General features: G+C 39.0%; 3 protein-coding genes across 4 annotated transcripts; 1 reads left to right on the forward strand and 2 right to left on the reverse strand.

Moving 5' to 3' along the window:
- Window positions 1–444: 444 nt before the first annotated feature.
- Window positions 445–15,273, reverse strand: LOC17899664 (protein SPIRRIG). Of its 2 annotated transcripts, XM_023789240.1 has the most exons (20): window positions 14,719–15,273; window positions 14,227–14,296; window positions 13,994–14,079; window positions 13,644–13,779; window positions 13,502–13,558; window positions 13,184–13,354; window positions 12,845–13,036; window positions 12,638–12,703; window positions 12,251–12,365; window positions 10,925–12,090; window positions 10,084–10,783; window positions 9,848–9,950; window positions 8,625–9,739; window positions 6,880–8,530; window positions 6,492–6,660; window positions 3,652–6,404; window positions 2,999–3,307; window positions 2,539–2,845; window positions 2,298–2,444; window positions 445–2,189 (listed from the first exon to the last, which is right to left on the reverse strand). In XM_023789240.1, the coding sequence occupies exons 1-20, from the start codon at window positions 14,886–14,888 to the stop codon at window positions 975–977; spliced, it is 10,698 nt and encodes a 3,565-aa protein (XP_023645008.1). In that variant the 5' UTR covers window positions 14,889–15,273; the 3' UTR covers window positions 445–974. The 2 variants fall into 2 exon arrangements, with proteins under 2 accessions (XP_023645008.1, XP_006306566.1); XM_006306504.2 differs by having other exon boundaries at window positions 3,652–6,660.
- A 2,476-nt stretch (window positions 15,274–17,749) lies between these two features.
- LOC17899414 (protein LIFEGUARD 4) lies at window positions 17,750–19,709 on the forward strand. Its single transcript, XM_006303553.2, has 4 exons — window positions 17,750–18,526; window positions 18,642–18,755; window positions 19,105–19,262; window positions 19,366–19,709. The coding sequence occupies exons 1-4, from the start codon at window positions 18,259–18,261 to the stop codon at window positions 19,567–19,569; spliced, it is 744 nt and encodes a 247-aa protein (XP_006303615.1). The 5' UTR covers window positions 17,750–18,258; the 3' UTR covers window positions 19,570–19,709.
- A 165-nt stretch (window positions 19,710–19,874) lies between these two features.
- Window positions 19,875–26,180, reverse strand: LOC17898613 (protein NETWORKED 1D). The gene is made up of 5 exons (XM_006303821.2): window positions 25,994–26,180; window positions 25,691–25,737; window positions 25,387–25,559; window positions 21,115–25,277; window positions 19,875–20,917 (listed from the first exon to the last, which is right to left on the reverse strand). The coding sequence occupies exons 3-5, from the start codon at window positions 25,484–25,486 to the stop codon at window positions 19,970–19,972; spliced, it is 5,211 nt and encodes a 1,736-aa protein (XP_006303883.1). The 5' UTR covers window positions 25,487–25,559; window positions 25,691–25,737; window positions 25,994–26,180; the 3' UTR covers window positions 19,875–19,969.
- Between the last annotated feature and the right edge of the window lie 1,561 nt (window positions 26,181–27,741).

The following is a 27,741-nucleotide window of genomic DNA, read 5'->3' on the forward strand; positions in this document are numbered from 1 at the left end:
AGAGTAAAAAGAAAAATTGTAATAAATACTCATTTTTAAATATATTTTCGAATGGTAACATTATATCTCTATTTTTTATGCTTTCTTTTGCCCTTTGTCTTTTTTCTTTTGTTTCTTTTCAATTGATGACTTACAGATCTTTTCAAAAGATTGAAATCTTGGCGAACTCAAGGCTAAAAGCCATGTTTTAAAATGGTATATTATCTTCTTTATTCCGTCCAAAGATATCATCATTTTTATCAGTTTGAATTAGTTATATAGAAATCATTATTATTTACAGTAACATAAATATCGTATTTATATAATATATATACTTGTTAATTTACTCTGATAAATTAATATGGAGAATCTACTAAAGAGATCAAGCTTTTAGATAACATATCTTTTTACTTTAAGAAACCATATCTCCTGTCTCTCTCTCTCTCTCACTTAAGAACAAAAAAAAAGAAAAAAAAAACTGACCATTGACATTGAAGCAACACATGAAGAATACAAAAAGTTACAATCTATTAAAACAATGCAAGAATTGCATCTGAGAAAATACAGATACAGATACAGACAGATGGGGCTGTAAATACTAATATGCCCAGCTTCTGCTATTTTCAATGAGTTTTCAAGAAGAAACAATTTAAAGGTAAGAAAACAAAAACAAAACGGCCGCAAAAATACCATACTGTACACAGTACACACACTCCCCTGTAAAGCTTGTAATCTTCCCATCTATTTACACAAATTCTCAAACCAAACCTCTTCTCCTTATCCTTCTCAAACTTGAAAATTTCACCAGCAAAACAGAGTTGAGAGTGGCTCGCTATGCTCTATTTCTCCTAACCTGCAAGCCGGTGATGTATAAGAGAAGCACCTGACTTTGGTCTTGCTTTCTCCTATGTGGTTTAAGTTCCCTGGCCAGCTCTTTCAGTTCTAGCCAAAGAAACCAAAAAGGGATTGACTGTTCTCTGCTTTAGTTTTTAAACCTATGAAGCCTGTTTCAATGAAGCTTGTTTCAATGAAGCCTGTTTCAATGAAGCTCTTAATGTCTCATCTGGTAATGTCCATGAAAGCAACTGTCCAGCTGAATCACCGCTTAGTAACTGCTTCAGGTCGCTTGTGAGATAGAGAGCGGTGATCGGTTGCTTATGGAATTTCAACACCTTGTGTAGAATCAACTTGTACTCTGGCACTTGATCACCCAAGTTCAGACCTCCTGTTCTGTTGCTACTACTTGTTTTGCTCTCGGCACTCACCGGATCAGTACAATGAATCATCCGCCATACTTTAACTGCTCCACTCTGATGACCAGTTACATACCAGCTTGTTTCAAGCCAGTCGGAAGATGTTGAGCCTGTTACTGATAATACTGAATCAGATGGTAACTGTGAGGTGTTAGCCACGGCAAGACAATCACCGTTGATGCTCCAAACCGCAAGGACAGTTCCAGCAGCGGTTGCAATTTCCCCAGTAAGGTCGTTTATGTAGATTGCTGAAATGGGAACTGGGAAGTCAGGAAGCTGCCTCACAAAACTCAATGAACTGAGATCCCATATGATGACTGTACAGTCATCTGACCCGCTTGCAATCATCATGTACGGTTGGCTTACACGTAGACATGTGACTTTAGCTGTGTGGGCACATAGGGCTTTCTCTAACCGTAAACGCCGTGAACCACGGGGACCATCCTTGCTTACTCTCCACACGCACACTAAACCATCCTCTGCTCCAGTGGCCACAATGCGCCCATCGTGACTTACACCAGCACACTGGATCTGGTTGCTTTCATGAAGATTTTCATGGGTTGATAACAGTTTGTCCTGATCATAGCTCATAAATCTCAAGCTCCTGTCTGGGAAGCCCCACGTTATGTATTTTGTATAGCCTCTAGGTTTCAAGAAACAGTTGGCTCCCGCAACGAGAACCTTGTCATGGAAAGTAATGATCTGGCTAATAGAAGATGAGCATTTACGTGTTTCGTGAGGAACTAGATGCATCGAGTGTTTCAGAGGGTGGAGAGGAATTTTTCTGTCTGTTCTTCTTTTAACATGAGCTTTCGGGAACAGTTGCTTTGGAGTTTGCCCAAAATGATTAATCTGCGCTAGTATGGAAGCTTTCATTGCGGGGTCGGTAACTGCATCAATATCAACATTTCCCTCGTATGTGTAATGATAGAAAACATTCACAGCTTCTTCAGCAGCCTGGAATAAATATCCAGAACATGAAAGGAAATTAAAAATAACATAACAATACTTTGATTTCTGTATTATACTTCACTAGCAGCAAAAGGAAAATATTGTGTAATGTACCTTTCCTCTCTGTTTGTACCCAAAGATGAGATCTATCCAATGATGCAAATTCTCTGAGACATAATCTGATTCCAACGCTTCTCTGTGTTTGAGGATGAACTCACGTACACTACCTCTAGCCCATGGAGGTAAAAAGACATCACCGACCTGATATTATGCAGGAAATATAATTATATAAACTAAACATGAAAGGAAAATGGTACAATCAAACACAATGGAAAGACCTTGAACTGGCACAAACCTTCTCTCCTGATTGTTTTTCACCCAAATCAAGGCTGAATCTATTTTCCAAAAACTCAGGCATGTAGAAGAATTCAGGAATTAGTTCTTTTACATCTGAAGTATTTCCCTTTCCTGCTGCACTTAGCCAAGTATCTTTAATACTATTGAAGAGTCTATCAGCATGATCAAACTGACCGCCCTGCAGCTTCTGATTCTCAGTACTGAATGGCGGGAGGCGAATAAGATAAAACAGAACAATTCCAGCACTCGAATAGTGAGAACCATAATGGAATTTTGGAACCTCTGGATCATCCCAGCTCTCATATCTGAAATTAAGCAGGAAAAAAAAGAATTCATGATAAGCAAAGATTAGATACAACTATGGTATCATGAAACCGAAGCTAGTTAAGAAAAAATTGACATATGGCAAAGAACACTAGGAACATGCACTATACAAAGTTTAAATGCACATCACAAACCGTTTTCTAAATTCTTCTTCTCCTTCAGGTGTCTGGCAACCCATTGGTTTGTGAAGCTTGCGGAATGTTTTTGGATCTGACAAATCAAGACTCTCGCTATCATAGTCTGCTAGAACCCATGGAAATACAGGATACTGCGTTAGATCACTGTATCCACGTCCCGCTAAGGTATTAAGATGCATTAGGTATTGGAAATTGCTGATTTCTCCATTTTGCCATCTTTTCGAGAAAGACTTCGCCATTAATTTGAAAAGGCGGCCTCCCTCGTTACTTTCCTGTTTAGCTGATCCTGAAATGGTAGTATCGAGCCTAGGAAAAAATAAAGAATAAATTACACTTTCGCAGATCATTGAAGACAGAAAGACTCATCTATAATAACTAACTATCTACATGAGTACGAAGGTCAAGTAACAGAAGACCATTTAAGGAGGCTAGCAAACAAATTAACAAAGAATAGAAGCCTTGACCATTAGTCAAACTATGCTTTGAGAAAGAGACCCACCCATGCTAACTCATGCAAGTAGATTGACAAATTTATTCATATACTAGACAAATATAAACTACTACAAGATGTAAAAAAGAAACAAGTGCATTATGTTCAATTCAGTGGAGAGGAAAAAAGAAACGAGATGAAAAGAACGATGATACCGTACATGCTATTCCTTGGAAGATTCATGGCAACCATATTTTTGAAAACTTCTTCCCTCTCTTTCTTGTGGAACACAAGGAGATCATTACATCCATCCATGCTAAATATCTCAATAGCAACCGGACGCAGCTGGTAATCACGCTTCAAAATTTCATGAACATTATTAAGCTTCCACATACGCCAAGGATGCGGCAAGTTACCAGTCATGCACATTTTTTCTTTTCCCCAGGCACCACCACCATATGCCCATGCTCTTCCCCCAACAGCTCCTGTTTTCACTGTTGTAGTCCAAGATGTGCTAGACTTGGAATGGAAATCCGAGCTTCCAGAGACATCTTTTTTCACACCCAACGCTTGATCAATAACGGATAACTCATCTTCGCATTCCTTCTCACAAATACACCCATCTTCGTCAATATAAAAGTTTTCTATCACATACAGACAGAATTCCCCGATTAAGAAGATTCCATCATGCTTGTCCAGATCAACAACTCTCTCACAATTGTATCTGAACCTGATCTTTTCAAGATGCTCCAGATAAGGTCTAATCAAATACTCACCATCATCGTTCAGTTCCTTCTCTGATTTTTCCTCCGAGCCATTTGTTTCATCCATTTTACCAGACGATGAATGTCTTGGAGAGCCAGTCTCAGATTTCACATGTGTGTTGTCTGTTATGGGCACAGAAGCTGTACTAGATTTTCCACCGAAATCAAGAGCAGAATGAAGACTTGCTTCGTTTGTACTGCTGGCTCTATCATCATTCCATCCATTTCTGGCGGAAGCGACATCTTTAAAATCATCAGACTCTTTCAAAAATGACTCATCATAGAGTTCACTGAGCAGGAAAGCAGGTTCGGAATCTGTGTCAGAAATAACTGGTCCATCTTCATTTTTGGCTTTGGGAAGCTCAATTTCTCCAAGTTCCAACTTTCCGTCAAGAACATTTTGGATGCTATCAATCTTTAGCTTACATCGTTCAAGCTTTTTGCGCATTCTGTATGGACCTTCAATAGGACAGAGCTGCCATTCGGGATCTTCAGCTCCTTTGGATTTACGCATTGGGAATATCCCACGCTCATGTACAAGCTGCTGGAGATGAGTTTGCCACTCACTCTCAGCATGAAGTATCCAACCATATTTGTTTTGCCGAACTACTCTAAGCTCAGTAGACATGGCATCACGCAATACTTCTAGCGCATATCTCCGTTCATTCAACTGATCCCAGTGTTTTAGGTCTAACTTCGACATATCTCGTGATTTTCTCCCCATCTCTCTCTTACGACGACCTTCCATGCCCTTTATCCTGACACCGGGAAATTTTGCCGAGCCAGCTATGTACTGTACCCACATAATTGCAGCACACTGCTCCAGTACTTTGTTAATAATCTTATCGGAGCTTTCAAGCCACTTAAAGAATTCTGGTAGATTTCCAGTCAACAACTTATCAAAACCTCCATGTAGAACATCAAAATTTTGTCCTTGGTTTGGTTTAGTGACAAGCAAATCCTCAAGGGCAGATCTTCGGTGTACCAGCAAATATTTGACAATATCAAGTGACATGTTTTGCACACTCTTTCTCTGGTCAATGAGCAGGGAGATCAAATTCACACACAAACAGCAATTCAAATCAGTATCAAGGTTGCTTGGGCAGAATATGATTCTCCTGTTTGCCACCAACAACTGCAAAACTGTTGAGATGTCGATCCCAGATTCATCAGTAGCTGGATTTGGAGATGGCCTCTTCTTAGATTCAACAAGCAAACCCAGTTGGGATAGTAGCTCCTCCTCTCCGATAGTTATCAAGAACGATGGCAGGAAACAATATAATACCATTCTATTTGTGTTTTTCAAGATTGAGTGCACATAAGCATCAAGTTGCCTCGTTGCTCTTCCAAGGGATAACAGACCTTTCCCTGAAGGAGTGACTTCTTCAACCCTACCATCTTTATTAGCTAATTGCAGCATCGATAATAAGAACTCTAGAGCCCTAAGAACACCAGTGGGTTGAGAAAATGCACCCATATAAACACGATCCACTACCATCCAGCAAAATGCATCCAAATTCACAGACCATTTGGCCTTGTCCAGTTTTTTCTCGTCCTCTTCATCATCACGTAAGAGACGCCTTTCAAGATAGTTCATGACCCTGCTTAGGCATAAGCCTTGAAAGACCAGCACACTTTCAGGATCAACATAGAAAGGAACCATTTCCAATACGCTTTCTAGAACAGGTACTGCTTTAATCTGTTCAGTCACTAAGTCAGCCAGTGCCTCTGCCATAAAATCTAACACGGCACTCGCTCCAGCAGAACAAGGGCCACCGCCATACCCTGTTTCATCTGTTTCAAGGAGAAGTTTTGGGCTAACTGTGAAGAATGCATTGGCAGCAGAAGATCCTTGGGGGGCTGACTTTCGATCTGAAGATGCATCAACTTCATTAACAGAGACATAAGATTCAAGAGAAGGCGAACCGAAGGTAGAACTTTTAGATTCGTTATAGTTAGAGCCTAGCCAGGATGCAAGTGCAACAACCGGTGATGGTGAAGGAGTGAATGAGACTTTAAGACTTGATTTTTCAGATAAAAGGGGAGACTCGATCATAGGGAAAGATGCAGAGCTCTGAGAATCTGTTGCCTGAACTTGACTTGGATTACCTTTAATATCTTGAAAGTCCCTTTCACTGGAAGCTGATACAGGGCCGACATGATTATCATCTTGTTTTTTAACATCTTCAACACCTTGATTACTTGAGTCCTGTGGTGGTGGTGTAAAAAAGTTCCTCATCTTATCATTAACCACATAATTTGCAGGTAAAGACATGTCTTCTGAACTAAGACTGACCTGCCCCTGAGGGAAGCTTCCAGCACTGATGGACGTTTTAGTAGACTGATCCTGGTCATGCGGCAAGCTAGAAAGAGTTCCTTGTGAGCCACTATCGTCACCGTCATTTATATGCTTCTCTTCTGCCTTCACAGAGAGCTGTTTCGCCATCTTCACAGCATAACCAGCCCTACAGCACAAAATAGCCTTTAGGCACAGGTTATGCAAATAAACATATTGTAGGTTTATTTGAGCACGTCATGATGACTAAAACAAAATATTGTTTGCATATAGTATATTCAACAAAGATAAAATCTATGCAGAAACATAATTTATTTCCCAAAACAAATAAAATCATCAATATTCGGTAAGTGATGAAAAAATATATCAGTAGGTCTGTAATACTAACCTGACACAGGAAAAGTAAAGATCGGCACAATTTTCAACAAATTCTGCACGTCTGCAAGCAGCAGAAAATTGAGGGCACATCTTTGCAAGGTCAACCATGAAACGGAGAACAGACGTCGCGGCAGCAGGAGCTGATGCTTCGCCACCCATCAAACGTGCCGCATATGTTTTGTGCATTAAAGCTTCCCCTTGAAGCTCCCCAGTCATTTCTGCCCCCTCTATAAGCTCTGCCACAAGACTAGCACTCACCTGAGAAAGATTTCCAGACTGGTGGGCAAGCATTGATTGCATGATCAACCTGTCATAAGTAGATTTAGCCATTGCAATCACTGAATCCAACAGATCTATGAACTTTAACTCCACATGGCTTCCATCATTTGGCACTAGAGCATGAAAGTCCAACATTCGAACCTCCGGTAGTCTTGGATAAACAGGTTTCCCAAAGATCAAGCAGAACAATATGTAATATATGTCTGGGGAATCATAAAAGTTCTGAAGTACCCTCATCAGCCCCTGATAACCTCCACTTGTTCGAAATTTAAGGGAAAAGTTCGGAGAAGAAGCAAGACAGACGCCGAGAAGTGTCATGATCCACCTCATACTAGTAGGATGCACAGCTTCATCGAGGAAGTATGTTATTAATTTTGACGAGACTATCTTATGCCACAGCTCTAGAAGCTCCTCAGCTTTAATGGTTACCTGGAGATCAATGAGCATTTCCAAAAGCATGTTTCTCACAATTACATGCTTTCCCATTGACTCGCGCAATAATGAGCTTCGTGACTTCACTTCAGGTGGATTAAATGTCATTATCACAAACCTAACCACATTTTCAAGCTCAGAAGTCAGGAATCCATCTTCCAAGATGCATCCAAGTAGAACAACTAACTTTTCTAGGACTGGAACTTCCACATCACCTCTCTGAAGTGTCACTAACAAATGTTCCACCAGATTGATTCTGCGCAGAATCGTAAGATTGTGATTCCTGTACCAATGCATTGAAACCAAATTTTCCAGGAAACCAAGTAAAGCAATCTGGATGGAAACAGGGGATGTTACCCAAAGGGTCCAGTCCAGGAGGACATGTTCAACCATATCTGCGTTGGATAAGACAATGCAGTTTGAAGTTTCAACAGGCATATCTGTTTCTAGCTCAGACAGATGGCTAAATGAATCTTTGGGAACAGAAAAGTCATCCATATCCCCATGAGACCCAATTGAGGAACTATCGTACCGGAATCTTGAAAGACCAAGATCCTCGTAGCTGTTTTCGAATATAGTCTCTGTCGGTGGCATACTAATATTACTCAATCCACTCTCTAACTTTTTCGGCTCTGAAAACAAAGCTTCGCACGCAGCAATCTGAAAAAAGATCTCCAGAGACTGCATATCAAACAGAGTCATTTTGGGACGCAAAAACAGAGCTAGCAAATGATATCCCCTGATGATTTGCATATCCTTCACATTCTGAGGGTTTTGATGAAGCGCACAGGCAAGCAATGAAAGAGCCATATGTAGCATATCTCTAGATTCCGCAGCCTCAACAAGCGCTAGTACAACAGTCATTCCTCCTACAGGGCGAATGGTATCACCAATCACACTTTGTCTGCAGATAGATACATTTCCCACCAGACGCCCAAAACGTGGTATTCCTGAACCATTTGAAAAAGAAGAATGAATCAAATTATGAAATCCATTCAAATAAAAATGTAGGAAAGGAACAAGAATTTTAAGAGCACTATATACCTCCAATTGGAGAAGCAGCGGCGGACAATGGGTCAACCAGATTGAGGAGAGAAAAATTTCCAGTCGCACGAATGAACTCGGAGCATGTTCCATCAAATGCAAAAATCAGTTTTTTGCCAGGTAACTGAAAGGCAAGATTTCCTAATCTCTCAAGATCCCAGACAATTCCACTGCCATCTGCCTTAGAGTCTCCTTGCCTATTGCTTCCATCAAACTTTTGTCCGTTCGATGATGAAGTCATGTCAGTGTCTAATGAGTCCAGGATAGCCATGCTGCCACCACCACAAGCCTGATTAGGCACAAAGCGTAAGAGGTTTGCATCCTGGAAAAGACCTTTGTACCCTCTACCAAGAATGTACATGAAACCAATGCAACCTGATGTGAGAACCTCCTCAAAAAGATAACATGAGCGTGTTTTCCATGTCAGATCACTAACTCTGGCACAAGTAGCTGGAGTTCCAACTGTTACTTGCAAAGATTTTCCAACAGGCGAAGGAGAGTACCCCAATTTACCCGTGTGCCTTAGTTTTCCATCAAGATAGACATATGCAACACTAGCCTGGAAGAGTCCAGCAAGGGCATTCGGTTTACTATGAACAACAGCAAGGTGATGCCACCTGCCTTCCTCAATCTCCAATCCAGCAAACGATAAAGAATGTGAATTGCTAGTGGCAAGGGTCAGAATACCATCCTCCTGAAAGTAAAGTTCTGCATAGAATGGACTTTCATTGCTTACAGCACCAACAGAAAATATCCGAAAGATATTCTGTTCGTGTTGCTGTGCACTTGAAATGTATGTCTTTGATGAACTGCCAGCTTTGGAGGCTTCTGATTCTTTTCCTTGGGTTGTTAAAAAATTACGAAACTGGAACCAACAAACGAATGAATAACCAGCAGCAGGAGGCCAAGATCTTTCTCCCAGTGACACCTGGACAGAAGCATGCCCAGTTTTGCTCATATCCATTTCTACAAAAGGAGCCAGAGATAGATGTTCCAAGGCTGTGTCTTCCATGAGAATTAGCTTTTCCATCATGCCAACTATTGCCTGACCTGAATTCATAATCCTCATTTGCAAAACATATCTAAACAGCATTCGGAGCTCAGATGGGGACAATCTACACACAAAAAAACTATATGCTAAGAAAACAGAGAGAGAGAGAGAAAAAAAGCAGTACCCATGGAATTATATTTTAAATGTAGAAATAATGCAAGACGTTCATTACCTGTACGCTCCAAGAATTTCCACAATCTTCAAAGCATAAGAAAGAAATGGAGATGAACCCGCAAGAAAGGGGTAAATGATCTCCAACAAAAGTTCCACGCAACCTGTTAAATTATAATTCATGATGAGATAGAGATGGGTTGAGAGAGAATAAAAGGGAAAAACTAACAGCTATAGGGATCATAAAATTGATTGTAGAATGTAAACCCCAGAGGAGCAGTGAGGCATGGTTCTTACCAATTGATGTGAGGTTTTCCTGATTGAATGGACTGGCACGTACAAGACTTTCCAGAAGTTTCAAAAGTTCTAGCTGCATTTTTGGACTAAAAAGCAACAATGAACGGATTAGAACTCTAACAGCGCCTGCATTGTAAATTCTCTCCTTGTCAGGATTGAACTGGCCCGATGGGGTTGATACAATAAAAGTTGCTTTTTCGCTCTCCGGTATAGTAGCAAGGGTTGTTGACTCTGATGTTAAAAATGGTGGAAGAACCACTTCAAGAGCAAGTTCTAACAATAGCTGTATAACCTGCCTTTCCAACTCAACACACAGCAATCCAGACTCCACCAAAAGCTCATAAAATGTCTGAGATGTTATAACAGCGTGCAGTTTCATCCTATTAACAGCGTTCTCACAGACTGCAGCTGTCATAAGGCGAAATAGATATTTAAACAATTTTATGTAAACCGTCAAATCAGACTCATCCATGTGCTCTCTTTTTCCTTGAAAAGTATGAAGGGTCGTCAATAAAAGAGAGAAACCAGTGGCTTCGCCGAAGACTCTTTGAGCAGAGCCATTAACACCGACAATTCGCCATAGAGCCCCCATTGTATCACATTTGGCATCATCATGAAGCTTGTATTGATGGCCAGAAATACCAGTGACCATTCCACTTTTCAACAGATCAACAACAGTTCCTAATTCGTCATGATGGACCTGGTTGGAGAGTAAGCAAGAAAATTAAGAATGTTCCCAATTACGCAAAATAAATACCTATACTGGCATAAATGTAATCTTACACATCTACTTTTCAATAAAATTGACTGTTGCATAGTTGATTTAAGAAAACGAAATTACCTGTTTAGTGTCTTCTGTGATTAAACATGATAAGATCCTCAAAACGCCAGTTCGATGGGCATCAGATATCAAGAAAGGTAGAATAATCGCCACACCATTGGCCGCACGAAAGGATGCCTGATTAGCCTCAGCTTTCTTTAACAAAGCGATCATACAATCCCAACCAACAGTAATGGTGTTGTCAACTTCAAATACAGGTAACTTTCCTGACCCAGATTCCATCAACTTTGGTGATGAAATAATGGCATCTTTAGTATCTAAGTGCTTTTTGAAGCTACCTGAGCTAGGCTTCCGATCCGAATGATTTGAGACTCCACTATACTGATCTGGACCCATAAGAAGCTTGTGCTGCTTTAAATCATCCTGTAAGACTTCCAAAACACCAACTTCACGTAGGACTTTCTTATATTGTTGATCAAAAGATATGAGCTTCACAAAGAAAGAAAGTATTGTGTGCTTCAACTGAGATGTAATTGGCTGTTGCAGTAAGCAACAAAGTGACAACAATTCTTGCTCAGGAACACAATTCACCACTGTGACAGCATATTCAAGAATTTTGAGAATTATATCTTGCAGCGAGGAAGGAAAACCAGCCATGTTGAGGACAAGTAATGGAACGGTTCTTAATTCCTGACACAATCTATAGTTTTCCACATGGCTCGAGAATATCTTAAACATTCTGTTCAATACTTCTGCCTGAAGATCCTTATTCTCTGCCTTCAGGAAGATATCTTGCAGCATTTGGACAGCTTCAAGGTCTTTAACTTTACCACTTCCCTGTTCCCATGTCTCGTCATATACGCTGTCAACAGATGAGGTTCGACTTCTGCTATGCCCAGTTGGCTTCGTTTGGGATGACCGTGAGGCCTTCCCAACAGATGGCTCAGCTGGACCAGTCTGAGCCAGGGTGACAAGGACATCAAGCAATCTTGACAGCGATGGAGCAAATTCTTGTGAAGAAAAATCAGCATTTTCCCTATTCTTCGTATTTTCTCCATCAGGAAACACTTCAGGGCCATCTGAACCACTATCTTGATTAATAGATGAACGACTGGAAACAAAAATCGGATTTTTTGGCACGGAAGATAGAATCAGGGCAAACTGAACAAGAAAGTGGTAACCGTGTGCATTGCGTATGTCCTCCCTCAGCCTAACACCACCAGCCTCTAGAAAATCAAATTTGAAAAAGAAAAAATTGTAGCCATAATCAGAACAGCTTCACCTTACATGTCCATATATATAAATGTGACTGTGAATGTTATATAATCACGTTGCATTTTATTCAAAAGGACATAACATATATAGAGCTCTGTAGACCATATTTACCAGGTCTGTACGATAGTTCCACACATTCAAGTAATAAGTCCACAATCCCCATAGTGTAGGCAGAGTCGCCACAATTCGGATCAAAATCTTTGACAGCCATCAAGAGCACCTTAATCTGCACGAGAACTCAGAAACCTTTTTCAATGGCTTGTTGCACTAATCACTTTGTAACCCTAAGCTTCTGAAACAACTAAAATTTATGCATACAACATTAATTATCATTTCTTTCATCCTGAAATAACCATAAGTTCCGTTTAACCAAGTTCTTTACCACCAAAAAAAAATCACGTAGTATTAATATTAGCAAGAACGAATAACCCAAGGTCATCTTATAAGCATGCATGAGAATTACTACACTCAAGCAGTCTGCATAGTTCACTGGCGTACCAGATGGTGCTTGCGTATGTATCTTGCTGTGCTCCCATTATCATTGACTAGTAGAAGTCCAAGGATCTGGAAGAGACACGAAAAGGTGTCAAATGAAACTATAAGCATCAGATTATTCAATCCAGTTTCCATCGTCCATCTAGAAAGCCGTTCACACAATTTTTCAGTTTCATAGCATGATGCTCTAAAACAATGAGCGGAAAATACCTGCATGGCATGTCTGTGAAGCTGTATGTTGTGGAGGGGAACTAGACCTTCTTTATATTGAGAGAAAACCCTAACGGAGCCATTGGCAACCATATTGAAAAGCGACTCAAGAGAGTCATCTTCGATCAAACTTTGAGCAGCAGAAGGATTGCTTGCTAATGCTTTCATGATATGGACAACACTACCCTCCACCTACAAGAATGAAGGGACACAAAGTATTTATTAAACTGATTAAGCATTTGTGTAGTATAAATTTGGTTTTCAATATCCAGCTCAAAACAATGTCTAAAGACATATATAGTATAATTAAGGATTGGAATAAAACTATTGAAACAGAACCTCAAGTCGTCTAGTATGTAGAACTCTGTATCCAGCATCTTTTTCTGCTGATAGTTCCAGATCAGCAGTTATTTTACTTTTGCTTAATTCATCATATGCTAGAAGTGCACTGAGAACATGTATTAGACAACAGAATATCCCAGAATCCAGTAGTGATTGTTTGTCGATAGGCTGAAAAAAAAACAGATGTTGCGTTTAGGAGGCAACACAATATTTTAAGGCATAAACCCATAAAAGAGCATCATGGACGAGAAACAGAGCATTGCAAGCTTTGATGGAGTGTGTAAACTGGAAGACAGGAAAAAGTCGAAAAGGTACCCCAGATACAAGTACTTCAACAGCTATTAAGAGGTTTGCACCAGGGCTAAATCCCTCCTGTGGGAAGAAATCATGGTTTAAAAATAGAGAAGAGAGTGTGACAAGTCAAGATGCACAATATATAGGAAAAAAAAAGGCAAACCTTGGTGACATCTGAAAAGAACCTTAATACTTTCTCTACATCCAGTGACCTTGTCTTGCTACCAATCTTCAACTTTTCAATATCTGTCACAAATGCTCTCCCAATGACAAAAGAGAATATATGTGTTTCTACTAACCTGCAATTAAACTTAATTTCTCAATATTGGTGATTATACGATATCTGACCTACAAGCATAAGATAAAAGGTACGGAAGACGACTCGGTATACCGGGGAAGAACATACAGTTTGAGACGTGTATAGAAATCCAAGTCATGTGAAGACTGGGAGACACTCGGAAACTACAAAAGTATATCCAACCAAAAAGGGAAAAGGAATTAGAAACGACTTACATAGTAACTAACTGATCTACATTAGCGTGCCGCTTCACTAATCTACAAAATGTATCCACGGTCAGATTCAAGGAGGCCTCCTTCTCCTGCATGACATATGGACGATTAGAACTCATAAATTGCAAGCCTTTTGTAAGCCCATCCAGTATAGAAAATACAAGAAGAGATAAGTTAAGACATTCTGCGAAAGTGACTAATGTGTATACAAGAGTATGGATTATCAAAGTACGAACCTTTTCAGAGCTTGATGAACGGAATTCTTCCCATAATCTCTTGAAGTCCAGTTCCAACTCATGGTTATCTCTGATTTTCGAGAGGAGTAAAGAGAGGATTAACAATTGTTTTTACACCAAGAGAGATCAGCCAACAAAATTACAGTTCCAATTCAAAAGTGTAGCAGCTGACAGCTTCTGCGACTATATTTGCGTTTCAATAAAAACGAGTTTACATGAAAGCAGCAGCAGCCTTTGATTCTCATTTATCAATAAATCTTCAAAAACAACCTATCACAAATATCTAGCACCACAAATGTTGGAATAGAGGAATTTAAAAGAGACTTGGTTGATGTCGATCACTTATAAAGCAAAGCAAAAGAGAAACAGTATAAACTCTGGTCCCCAAACAAACAGAAAAGCAAAGTCAGGAAACTATAAGTAGCAACAATGAAGCAACATCGGAAAACCACAAGCCAGATCAAGCAAAAGGAGAAGACAAAAGAAGAGTACCTCGAGGGAGATGAGCTGAAGTCGTATTGAGAAGACGAGGTGTAAGTAAAAGAAGGAGAAGAGGAAGAAGACGGCGGAGCAGTTAGGTCAACGGCGAAGGGGTCGGCGTCAGAGGATTGAGCTAATCCAACCTTCTCCTTGATGTCCTTAAGCAATGTTGCCCATTTCATCGTTGTCCTAGTCGATCCCAGAAACTTTCATCCGACGACGACCTCACCAGACCAGACCCTGACTCGGTCTCGAAACACGACCCACCCCAGATCCGAGTCGTCGATCAGGAAAAAACAACCCGAAAAATGCGATCAAGCCAAAACTCTCATCCTTCACCAGAAGAAGAGAAGGAAAAGCAAAAACAATCCTAAAAACGAGGAATTCGAATTAAAGAAACAAAGAAAGAAGAGCCCAAACAAACAAACAAAAGCTCTATTCGAAGATGAAATTGAGCTGATACAATGTATCAAATTAGGGTTTCGAAGCAAGAAGAAAGATCTAAGATCCAAAATTTTCAAATCCTGAACTTTTTTTTAACCCCTACCCCCTCCACAAACACTTCAAAAATCCCTTTTTTCCTCCACGAGAATGAACAAAAATAAAAACAATTTTGAACAACAAAAATGAGCTTAGCCAAAAAAACGCGATTTTGTTTTTTTTCTTCTCTTAATTAAATTTAAAATTAAGAGATTTTAATATAAAATTAAAAAAATCACCCTTCTCTCTCTCTTTTTCTTTTGTGAATGTGTTCTTTGAGTTGACGGCGTCTCTCTCTCCGTCCGCGCCTTGTTTCTCGCTCAAGTCGTCGTCTCTTTTGTTCCTCCCTCCTCATTATTTTCCAGTTTTTTATTACTTTATTAGCCCTCGTATTTTTTCATTTATATTATTTTACACCCACTAAAATATTTCATGCCACTATTTGACCCCCAAAATAGTCTTGCATTTGCAACTACACCAACTAAATATTGTGGACCAAACAAATGGCGCATGTAGTAGTAGACCAATGTGAGCCAAGGTTATCCAAAAATTATAAACTACGGACACTTGAATACCATTGACATTTCATTCGTGAAAGTAACAAAGGTTGACTCGTTCTTTTCTATCATTATTTTTAAGAATTGTAGTACAAATGGTCAAAATATAGATGTTTAGAGATAGATAGATACACACAAACTAGGATCTTCTACCCCAACAAAATAAAAAAAGAATATACATAACATAAATCTTTAAGATTGAAAGAAATTTAAAAGCAGGGACATCAAGCAGAAAATTAAAAAATAAACCGTAAAAATGGATATGGATGAAAAAAAAACTACAACAATAAGAACTAAATCATAATTACTAGAAAAAAAGGAGGACCAAAGAGAGAGGTCAAAGACCAAAGATATTAAGATACAAATACTAGTTTCTTTCTAGGTTCACATCTACTGACTAATAAAGCAATCGGAAGCAGAGCCCACGGAACGAGAATGCCACTTGTTCGTGTAGGCTTGCGCTGTGGCGATTGCGAGACCCAGACGTGATCCCCTCTTTGTATTTTCCTTTATTTAAACACTACTCTACACATTTTGGGTCAAATTGATACAAACCTGTAAATCCAATGTAAAAGAACGTATAAAGACATTTAGACATGTTTTCATATTTCATGTCAATATTACAAGAAAACCAACGGAAATTTGTTGTTAGGTCGTGGAGAACAATGTTTTGAATAGACAACTCCACCTAACTTGGAAATTTTCAAATTCTCTATTCAAAAAAAAAAAAGTATTTGATCTAAAGTTTCAGCTACGATATTAATTTAATTAAATTATATAAATGAAAAGTAGGATACTGTACATATATAGCGTATGACATCGAGAGCAAATTGTGGGTTTAGATATTAAAAAACATAATAATGTTGTAGCTAGAAGTCGCGTATATATATTAAACAAACAATAAGTATTATTAGCAGTAGGAGTAGTAGTGGTGGTAGATAACTAAATATATTGCAGTAGTAGTAGTAGTCATCAAACAAAAGGAGAAAATTTGGTGAAAAATGAAACCATTTATTTGCAGAAAATCAAACATGTATAGAACTAGGTCTAAATTACGTAAAGATCGATGATCTGATCTCTATTTTTCATTTTGCGTCAAAAAACAATCTTCCAACAATAATTAATATATATATATATATATATTTTGTTTTGTTTGTGTGACTGACGGATATTATGGTCTGAAGATTAAAATTTGATTACCTCACTGATGTAAAAGGTATTAACGGTCATATTATCCTTATCCCACAGGTCCTTAGAACAGTAGCAACCAGCAAGGGACAAGAACAACACCGCCGGATAGACAAGTGAGGTAATGCCTGAGGAAAAAAAAGAGATTCTCAAATCTAATAGCGCATCATCTATTGGTGGCGCGGGTAATACTAAATAGAACCCAATCAGAGCGCCTATAATGAACGTATACACATCTCTCAATCGAAGTCGCATTAGGAGGAAGCTTTTGTACAATGTCTCTTATCAAATGGTGAAATTGAAAGAGATTGCGTTGGATTTGATGGGCTTAGACCCCAGTTACTAGCCCAGCAAACATCCATAATTCATAGCATGTTTTTCAATTAAGCACAAAAAAAAAAAGAAAAAACTTGTTCGGCCAGCAAAAAGTCAATAATTTAGTCCAATTTGTTTTCACCCTGCGGATGGGCCGAAACACCTCCAAGCCCACTAAACCGAACAATTAATTATATTTATCAGGTGAATAAATTAAGAGATTTTTTATGCATCACTACGAATAGCAAAATATTTGAGGGATATACAAGAAAGTGGAAGGATGATGCTTACATAAGATCTTTTCTTAAGAAAAATGGGGTGTAAGATCCCCCAATAATGATGATGCTTATAAAGTTTTACACTTTGACTTTGAGGATGCTTCTTCTGGTTCCACAATGATGTACAAGCAAAGTGGAAGGAAATAAAGATGGATTCTACTGATGGATGATGAATGATGAATGATGAATGATGATCGAACAAAATCATCATAAACGCGTCAACCATTATTGCCAAAGTTCTTTTTTTTTTTGGTTTATACTAGATACGTAGTACGTACGGAGGATAAATCATAATTTTGTTCTTGTGGGTAAACCAAGAAGTGAAAAGCGCTACACATACCGAAAGGACCTTTGGAACCGTCTAGAGACTTTTTATTAGAGCAGCATTATTCACACGGTTAATAACGTCTCATCTTCGCTATGCCACGTGTCGAAACCTGGTGCCTTCAAGAACGTTCTCCTTTACTCTTCTCTTAACTGCTTTTTATAACAAGATCCTAATTTTTTCTCCAACCCTCCAAATCTCAAATTTGCTACTGTAAAATCTTTACCCGATCAAACCAAACAAAACAAACACAACTTTCTCCGCCGGAGAAAAAATATTGTAAATTCGTCGGTCGTCTCCGTCTCCAGTTCGTTCGTATAGTACCTTTGAGGATTCGAATATTCCCGCGTGTTTTTCCCCATTCCTTTGATCAGAATCCATTAATTGTTTCCCTCTACAGTTTCCTAGAATGTATAAGTGGAATCTTCCGTACCGGAAAGATGACGTGGAGACCGGCGCTGGTGGCGGTGAGAGCACTCTGTATCCGACGATGCTCGAGAGCCCCCAACTCCGATGGGGTTTCATCCGTAAGGTATATTCCATAATCGCTTTCCAGCTTTTAGCAACCATCGCCGTCGCCGCCACCGTTGTCTTCGTCCGTCCTATTGCCGTCTTTTTCGCAACCACTACTGCCGGTCTTGTTCTCTGGATTGTCCTTATCATCACGCCTCTTTTAGGTAACGTCCAATGAAACAAAACAAAAAAAAACACTATAAAATTCAATCCGATGGGTTATGTTTTTCTATTTTAGGGTTTTGGTTTAATATGTTTTTTTTCTGTGTTATATTGTAGTGATGTGCCCTCTGTACTATTACCACCAGAAACATCCGGTGAATTACTTGCTTCTAGGGATTTTCACGGTGGCTTTGGCTTTCGCTGTGGGGTTAACGTGTGCTTTCACCAGTGGTAAGACTTTCCTTGTGACACACTCCTTACTCTTTTCTTGTCTTTCAAGGGACGTATCAGTTGCTTGAAACCACACGCTTTAAGATTTAGTTTAGATTAGCCTGTAAGATCCTCTCTCCTATCACATTTGAGCTGGTTTTGATGACTTTCCTGATCATACTCAATAATTGGTTTGATGATACCTTAATTAATGTTTCCATAGAAATCACTCATTTGTCTTTATAACGACAACATCTCGGATAATCCATTTCCTTGGTAATACTAAGCCTATAGTTGTGGGACTATAACATATTATTATATATAGTTTGAAATTAATCATTAGATTTTTGGAACTTTGTTGCTGGAACAGGAAAAGTGATTCTTGAGGCAGCGATATTAACGACAGTAGTGGTGCTTTCCTTAACATTCTACACCTTCTGGGCGGCGAAGAAAGGATATGATTTCAATTTCCTCGGTCCATTCTTATTTGGTGCTCTCATTGTTCTCATGGTCTTTGCCCTTATTCAGGTAAGTTTTGTCCCTTACAATTGCTACTTTTGGTTTTAACATTCGTAATGCAAGATGATCGTGTGGGTTTTGGGTTATGTATTGTTTTTTGTTTTTTTTTCAGATATTCTTCCCGTTGGGTCGGATCTCAGTGATGATCTATGGTTGTTTGGCTGCGATAATATTCTGTGGGTACATAGTTTATGATACAGACAACCTCATCAAACGTTACAGTTACGATGAGTACATCTGGGCAGCAGTTTCGCTCTACTTGGATATAATCAACCTCTTCTTGGCTCTCCTTACCATTTTCAGAGCTGCCGAATGAAGCGTATTTATTCCTTGTTTTAAGTATGGATGTTATTATCATGTGCTTTTTCAAATCTTTGATATTCTCATGTACACAGTATAACGTGGCAATGTAACCTGTTTTAGTAACTATGAGTAGTATTGACTTGAAGACCAGAATTATGTTGTTTCACCACACTACAGCTATGTGTCTGCATCTGAAACGCTGACGCAGAACAAACTTGGAACTTTGACTTCTCTTCTTATCTTCCGAACTACAGGAAGACCATTAACCATTTCCAACATACAAATTTCTTTTACACTCTACCAAAACGCAAAAAGAGATATTAGCAAAAGTGTTTCTCTTTCCATATCAAACTTCAATTCGATTCCATTCACATGAATATTATTTAGCTTACTTGCAACAACAGTTCTAATAATCACGGAGATGGAGGCGGCTGCACACACCCACAAAATGCAAACCGTTTTTTCATTCTCTTTCTTCGCTCACCTCTCACTCCACTATAGATATAATCCCGAAGAAGAATCCTCGTTTTGCTATCCGCTATCTTTGCTTTTGCTCGATCCTCTCTATCTCCTTCCAATTTCAGTAACAGACACTGTAATCTCTGTATCTCCAGCTGTAACCTACCAATCTTCTCTGATCCTCTTCTCGCCTGTTCTGATATCCTCCTCCTTCTGCTACTCTCATTCTCATCAAGATCCATTGATGATTTACTTCCATCTGATCTCTCAAATCCGTTTTGGACTTTCGTCACCAGCTTCCTGTTGACACTTAAAAGTTTCTCTAATGCTTCTTCAGCATCATTGATCTGTCCCTTTATTGTTTCATACTCGTTTTCTTTTCCTTTCTCGCCTTTCTCCTCTGTCTCCACTTTGCTTTTCAAATCTTCAACGGCAACATGAAGATTTGCGAGCTTCTGTAAATCTGAACCAAGTCTCTCGAGAACTTTCCTCTTGTTTGCTTCTTTGTTTGGATCCGTAAATCTATCAGAGACCTCTCGTTTGTCCACAACCAATGACTCTTCAGACAACGATTTGCCTTTCTGAGGATTTTGTTGCTTTACCTCTAAACTGTGCTCATCTTCTATCTTCAAAATGTCTCTCTTACTTATCCCATATGATGAGCAATCAGAAACCTGATCAAGAACGATATCTTTTGTGATCATCTCGCTTTCCTCAAAATCTATTTCGTGGTTCTGTTTCCGTAGGCTTCCATTTCTCCTTCTGCTTCTTCGGGCAGAAGAAGACTTTAGTTCTTCCATTGCAAGCTTTTTGGTTACCGACTCCTCAATAGCTTTGATTCTCATTCGCATTTCTTGCAACTCTAAGAATTTATCGTTGTTATCCACTGTTGAAGCAGTGTCCTGGTAAGAGATACCCAAAATAGATTGGTTACTCCCCGGCAAGAAAAAGTTGAAATAAACAAAGCAAGATGCAACATCTGTTCAACTGAAGATTACTTAGACCAGTGTAAAGCTATGTAAAGCTTCATTAAGGTCACCTAACAAGTATCTAAAGCTTCATTAAGTATTAGAAACACAGTTGTGCTAAGATAACTTACGGTGGCTGGTTCATTCTCGAATTCGTGAGGCATGGCATGTTTTTCCAGAGATTCTATGCTTTCCTTCAACAGGAATATAGCTTGGGCGTATTTGCACATAATATCATTTTGTTCTTTGTTCGCATCCTCTAACTTGTTCACTCTTCCTTTAAGCTGGTCAATGTCCATGTCTTTTAACGTGCTTCTGCTTTCAAGCTTCGCACAGGCTTCAGCCAGCTCATGGGTCAACCCTTCAAACAATGTTTCATGAACAGCTGAAATCTGCAAATCTCCAAACAATGTTGCAGATTGAGACTCCCATTTTTCAATCTCATTCCTTTCTGTAAAAAGCTCCTGGTTTAGCTTTTCCTTCTCCACTTTGATTTCTTCGAGTTCCATGAATAAATTCATCAAGTCAGCTTCCAATTTCAGATTAGCTTCGTTGGAATGACTATTCTTCTTCACCTGCTCATCGTAATCTCCACGAAGTTTTAAGACCTGCATATCCTTTTCTTCCTCTACTGCTTTAGCTTCCTTGTATCTACATTCTAGACCCTCCACTGCCTTAGATAATTCAGATTTTTCGTTTTGCACGATGGATATCATCAGCATTGCTTCTAGAAGCTCGTTCTCCTTTTGACTCAACTGATTCTTCACACTAGCAATTTCATGTTCCAACTGATCATTGGCTGATCTGACAGAGAGCAGTTCAGCATCCGATCTCTCTAGCAAACCTTCAAGCTGCAAATTCTCAATTTCTGCAGATTTTAACTTATCACCAACCTCCATTACCTCTTCCTTGAGCTTATGCTTAACAAAACTGAGTCTGTCCAGATCCTCGTTTAGTCTCACCGCTCCTGCAAGTTTTTCCAAAACGACATCCTCCAAAACAACAATGAGATTGCTTTGATACATAGTTTCAGAAAGAAGCAAAGAGATGTCCTCTTCTAGTTTATGTTTCTCCTCCTCCAACCTCAATGTTAAATTTTTCAAGTCCCTGTTCTCGTCTAGAGTCTTGTAATTCTCTCCCTGCAAAATTGTGTAGTCATCTCGAAATTGCAACAATTGCCTGTGCAAGTCCTTAATTTCCACCTTCAGGACTTCTTCTCTGTCGAATCCTTGATTAACTTTTGTGCTCAATTCTCTGTTCGTAAAGATAAGTTTCTGCCCCTCATCCCGCGAAAACGAGAGCTGCTGACAATGAGACTTAAGTTCTTCCTCAAGAATTTTCTTCTCTGTTTCAATACCGGCAGCTTCTGATTTAAGTTGCCGAAGAAATTCAACAAGGACAAGGTTCTCAACGGCTGAGTGCTGGTTTTCATCCCGAAGCTTCAAAAGCATAGTTTGCATGTCATCAAGTCTTTCCAAAATTTCATGCATATTTTTCTGGTCTCGCGAGTTCTCGTCACCGGAATCTATACCTGGAATTATTTCAAGTTTCATCAATACCTGGTAGATTCCCGTTCTCAGTAATTTAATGCAGTTAATCGAGGAGTCAATCTGCACTTGTTTCCCAATATTTTCCTCCTCTAATTCAGAGACTAGCTTCTCTAACAGATTAGAAGCCTTTTTGATATTCTGATTTTCAGCAATCAGAGAGGAACTCTTCTCAAGCCACTCCTCCAAACATTTATGCAGAACGATAATCTCAATGTGAGCATCATGAGTTCGATCCAGCTCCACTTGATATTCTCTCTCCCGGCATTGATTTTCATCTTGAAGGTGACGAATCTCTGATTCCATGCCCTTCATCCGACTCTCGGAGAACTCCACAAAATTAGTATACTCACGGTCTTTGCCATCTAAAGACACTCCTAAATCTTCAATTTTCTGAAGGGTAGATTCCCTCTCGGTCACTAATTCCAGAACTTTCACTTTTAACTCTGCATGTACTTTCTCCAGATCTTCAATTCTTTTTCTCATAATATCCATTTCAGAGAGTAAGCTTTCTCTTTCACTAATTAAACTGGACTTGTCGTCATTCAGCAGGTGGCATGAGTCTTCCAGGCTTTTCAATTTTGACTTGAGTTCTTCAAGTTCTTCATTGGCATTAGAGAGAGAATTCTCCAGTAACCTGTTTTCCTCAGAGAGTTTCTTGCTGTTTTCTGTAGCACTCTGCAGACGGGTAATCAACATGTCCTTCTCAGAATGAAGGCCTGATTTCTCTTCTGCAAGTGACATACAAACTTCCTCCAAAGTCTTTAGCTTTCCTCTAACTGTTTCCAGCTCCGAATTCAAATCTGAAATGGAGTTCTCCAGAAGAAAGTTTTTCTGAATAAGTTTTTCCATCATTTCTAACTTCTCAAGCAAGGCCGTCTTTTCGGTACTTTCTTTTTCATTAAATTCTTTTAGCTTTGAGTTCTCCTCCTGCAACTCCTTGACAGAAGACACAAAGCCCTCTGGATGTAAACCAACCAGCTCCACCTGTTCTACAATGGACTGGTGTTTCGACCCTATCTGACTTAATTCTTCTTTAAGACAGTATATTTCTTGCTGTAAAGCATTTCTCTGGTCCACTCTCAGTTCAACTTCTGTTTCAAGTTTCTGTATTGTCTCCCGTAACCTTGAGACCTCTTCATGCAAACTTTTAATTGATGCAGCCGAGGAAATATTAAGCTCACTGAGACTTTTGTTCTCGTCTATGGCTCCCTGCACTTCCTCCTTTAAACAATTGTTACGGGCCTCCATATCTTTCAGAATTTGAGACCTGTTTTGCAGTTCCAATGCCAAAGTGCTTAGCTCCTCCTGAGACTGAGAGTGCAATTGTTGCAGGGTTTGAAAGGCAGTCTCAGCTTCCATGAAACGCAAGTGTTCTTCTTGTACACAAGTCCACAATCTTCCCATCTCTTTCTGTTTCTCCGTGAGCTCATGACTTTGACTACCCAGTTTCTCCAATAGACCATCCAGCTCAGAATGCAGATTTTGATTTGATCTCTCAAGCACCACACATTTTTCCTCTGCAAATTTTAACTTAGCAACTCCATCCTCTATTTCACGGCTAAGCCTTTGAGTTTCTTCTTGAGCATGAAACAGCTTAAGCTTTAAATCTGCAATTGTGTCCAGACACTGTTGGTATTGGAGTTCGTAAGCTTCGTTTTCTTCAATTAATTTGGAAATCTTTTGCTTCAGGCTTTCAACTTCACCATCAGCATTTTCTACCCGCTGATTGGCTAAACTTGCATCTTCCTCAGCCTTGTGCAACCTCTCTTCCAGGTTAGATATGGTTTCCAAGCATTGTTGATATTGAACAAGAGCAGCTTCCTTGTCAGTTTCGGATCTAACAAGGCTATGCTTCAATGCTAGAGTTTCAGTTTCGGCTCTGCTGGCTCGCTCATCTACTTCTCCAGCCTCCTTCTGCGCTAGAGAAATGCGATCCTCCAAATCAGCTATGTTTTGCAGACATTGCTGATACTGAAGAAGGGTGGTCCCCTTTTCAACCTCTACTTTGCTGAGAGATTCTTTGAGCGTTTCAACCTCAGTTTCGGCTCTAGTGGCTCGTTCAATAAGCCCCCTAGAGTCCTCTTGTGCACGAGATACCTCAGACTCCAAATTAGACAGTCTCTCCAAATTCTGATCAAACTGGGCTAAGCTAGCTTCCTTTTCAGCCTGAACTTTAGAAAGAGCATCTTTTAAAGCAACGATTTCAGCCTCAGCTTTGCTAGCGCGTTCAGATTCTGAAGGAACCTTAGCATTTCTTTCTTTTCCATCAACGTCACTGAAATTCAGTCCTTTCCTTGCCTTTCCAGTTTTCAAACCTTTCCCGTTACTCACAGACTGAGGCTCTTCCATGAAGGCTATATTACGCTTTACGGTACTCAAATGAGAGAAAGAATTCCCCAAAACACCTTTTCGTAAATCGTCGGGGTAAACCGGAGCTCGGATAGGTGGATAATTCTCAGGTGTTTGTGGATCAAACTCATCAATGGAAGAATCAAGAGGAGAGTCCTCACCAAACATCATGGGATCTTGGTTTGGGAATGCTTCAGCCATAGTCTGCTGAGCATGACGAATAACACCGGTAGCATGATCGTATCTTTCAGCTAAAGCACGATACGCTCTATAAAACTCCTCGACCAATTTCATAAGTTCAGGCCGCTTTTTGTAATACATTTCTGCTCGCCTAGCGAAGGAGTCTGCATCTTCTTCAATAACCTTAATCATTTGCTTGACTTTACTATCCATATCTATGAACAAAAATAGAAACATGTAAGTAAATCGCACAAAGAAATTAGGTGGTTTCTACATGATGATGAAAATGATATTTTCCCTAAGGAAATAAAAGGCATAACAAACCTGTAAGATTCTCCTGAAGCCATTTCGAGTTCTTGGGGCTAATGTGACTATCCCACCACCAAGAATAGCGTTTGGAGTTACTATTCACAACAGCAGTCATTTTTCCCAGCAAAACAATTTACACACCACCACCACCAAAATGCCAAGTACACCAAATTTCTCCGTGAAAAATTCTAAAATTGAGAAGAAGAAGAAGAAGAAGAAAAAGAAGAAGCAAGGGTTAGTTAAGCTATCACAAACAAGGACCAAGTTGATCAATCATAAATAAAGACAAATACAGAAGAAAACAATAGAAAGGAAATACCAAGTCAAATGAAGGCCAAAATCGAGAAATCAATCGGTGGTAGTGACCTGTTCATAAACATTCCAACCAAAATTCGTTACTGATGGAAATTTTCGGATCAGCAGAAAAAGACGATACTTTTATGCTCTCTAGCTAGACACGAGAAAAAAATCAATTCGTCTGAGGAAAATAAGACGAGCACACCCAGGATCCTATAGCTAGGGAAGATAGCAAAGTGAAACCACATGATCTTTACAAGCCGATACTGAAATTAATCTACCAAGTGAATCCAACAGTCCAAAAGCAAAGACTGGTGAGGCTTACCGGAAATAAAAAAGGATAATACTAAAATAGTAGAGAAATCGTGGGATCAGCTTCCGCTTTCACTTCTTCTACGTCTTCTCATCTCATCTTGTTCCTCTAGATCTCTCTCTCCAAGAAAGGTGTTTCAGCTCTCTGTCTGATTCCTACTTTTTTACGTTTTGAAGAAGGAAATTGTTTTAGGTAGGGTGGACTTATTAGAGAGAGAGAGAGAGAGAAGCGTCGAAATGACGATATCACCCTCCAGAACAGTCTTCAAAAATGTTGTTTGATTCGTTATTTTTAGTGCACTGTTGCGTCCTTCCTTGGGATCGCCTTCGCTGCCACCAAGGATCTCTGCAATTTATTAATTTTTTTTTATAAAAAAAAGCTTGTAATGCGACTCTCATGTCTAAAAAAAAAATTGATTTAATCCATGTGTTGTATGAATAATAGAAAATCTTGACATCTTGTGTGATTTTAGATTTTAGTATTTAATTTCTTTATTTGTCCCCCACCCCCATGCCAATGAAAAAAATACGAGAATTCGATCTGATATAATATTTTTTTATATATCAATACTGCAATTTATCTATATTTAAAAATTTCTGTATGAATGCATTTTCTTCATGTTAGAAAGATGGATTATATTTGAAATGAGTTTACTTAATTAATTCCAATTAAGAATATATTTTTTTCATAAAGACAGTATTAAACAAGGAATAATGAATGATAAGGGGAGGCTGCCAAGAGATAAGTGACAAAAAGACAGGGATGTCTTGGACGGTGAGGTCTCGGTCCACTTTCGTCACCCTTTTGTGTTTTTATTTCTCCACGTTGGATTTTAGAGATTCCACCTCCTATTGCCATCTTTGCGTGTCCAACTTTTCTCAATCATTCTAGAAGTTGCTATTTGAGTCGGAGTTATTACGTTCTTCATGCCTTCTTTTCTTATGTAAAAGGACTAAAGTATATATACATACATACTAAGATTAAAGACAAAAAATGGAAAAAGGTCAAATTAATTAAATTTGCAAGGATTTAAGTAAAAACCATATGCCGGCCTTTTTCTTCGGTGTTTGGTAATGCCGTATGCATTACTTCTTTGACACAAACCAGACGCAATCGAAGATTTGAAGAAACGGGCAAATAAATTGGAACACGATTAGGGCGACTGACTTCTAAGCATCATATACAGTTAATTACTAATATGTTTACATGACGTCTCAAGTGGGTATTGTAAACTATAATAAAACCAACAGCGTGACTTCAAATCAATTGTCTCCTCCTTATAAGTTTATTATTAATGCTATATTTTCTTTTTCAGTTCGTTGCCTATATTGAATTAATTAAATAGGTGTGTGTATTTGTTTTCTTAATGTGATTGTTTTTGTCGGTTCTAGAATAGAGAGTAACTACGTCGACGCATAATGAATTAGAGGAGTCAACACTCAACAGCCAGTAGCCACCACCTACCTAACAATAATCACTTTAATTGTTCCAGCTCAATCGTGTTTCATGCATCCTATGCCCACAAAGATTGGTATTTAGTATATTTATTTATTTTTCAGAAATCATAGTAAAGACCAAGTGAGTTTTAAATATACATTACATCAATGCGACATACTCGTAAACTATTTTGATTGCACAATAATTTTTATCCTATTTCAGAAATCATTGCACAATTTAATGATTAATGATATTTTTTTCTGTCCAATAACTAACTAACGTAATCAATAATTTTCAGCTATGGATTTACAACTTTATCAATT

Source organism: Capsella rubella, unplaced genomic scaffold (assembly GCF_000375325.1).
Source record: "Capsella rubella cultivar Monte Gargano unplaced genomic scaffold, Caprub1_0 scaffold_1, whole genome shotgun sequence".
In the NCBI taxonomy this organism is placed as follows: Eukaryota; Viridiplantae; Streptophyta; class Magnoliopsida; order Brassicales; family Brassicaceae; genus Capsella; species Capsella rubella.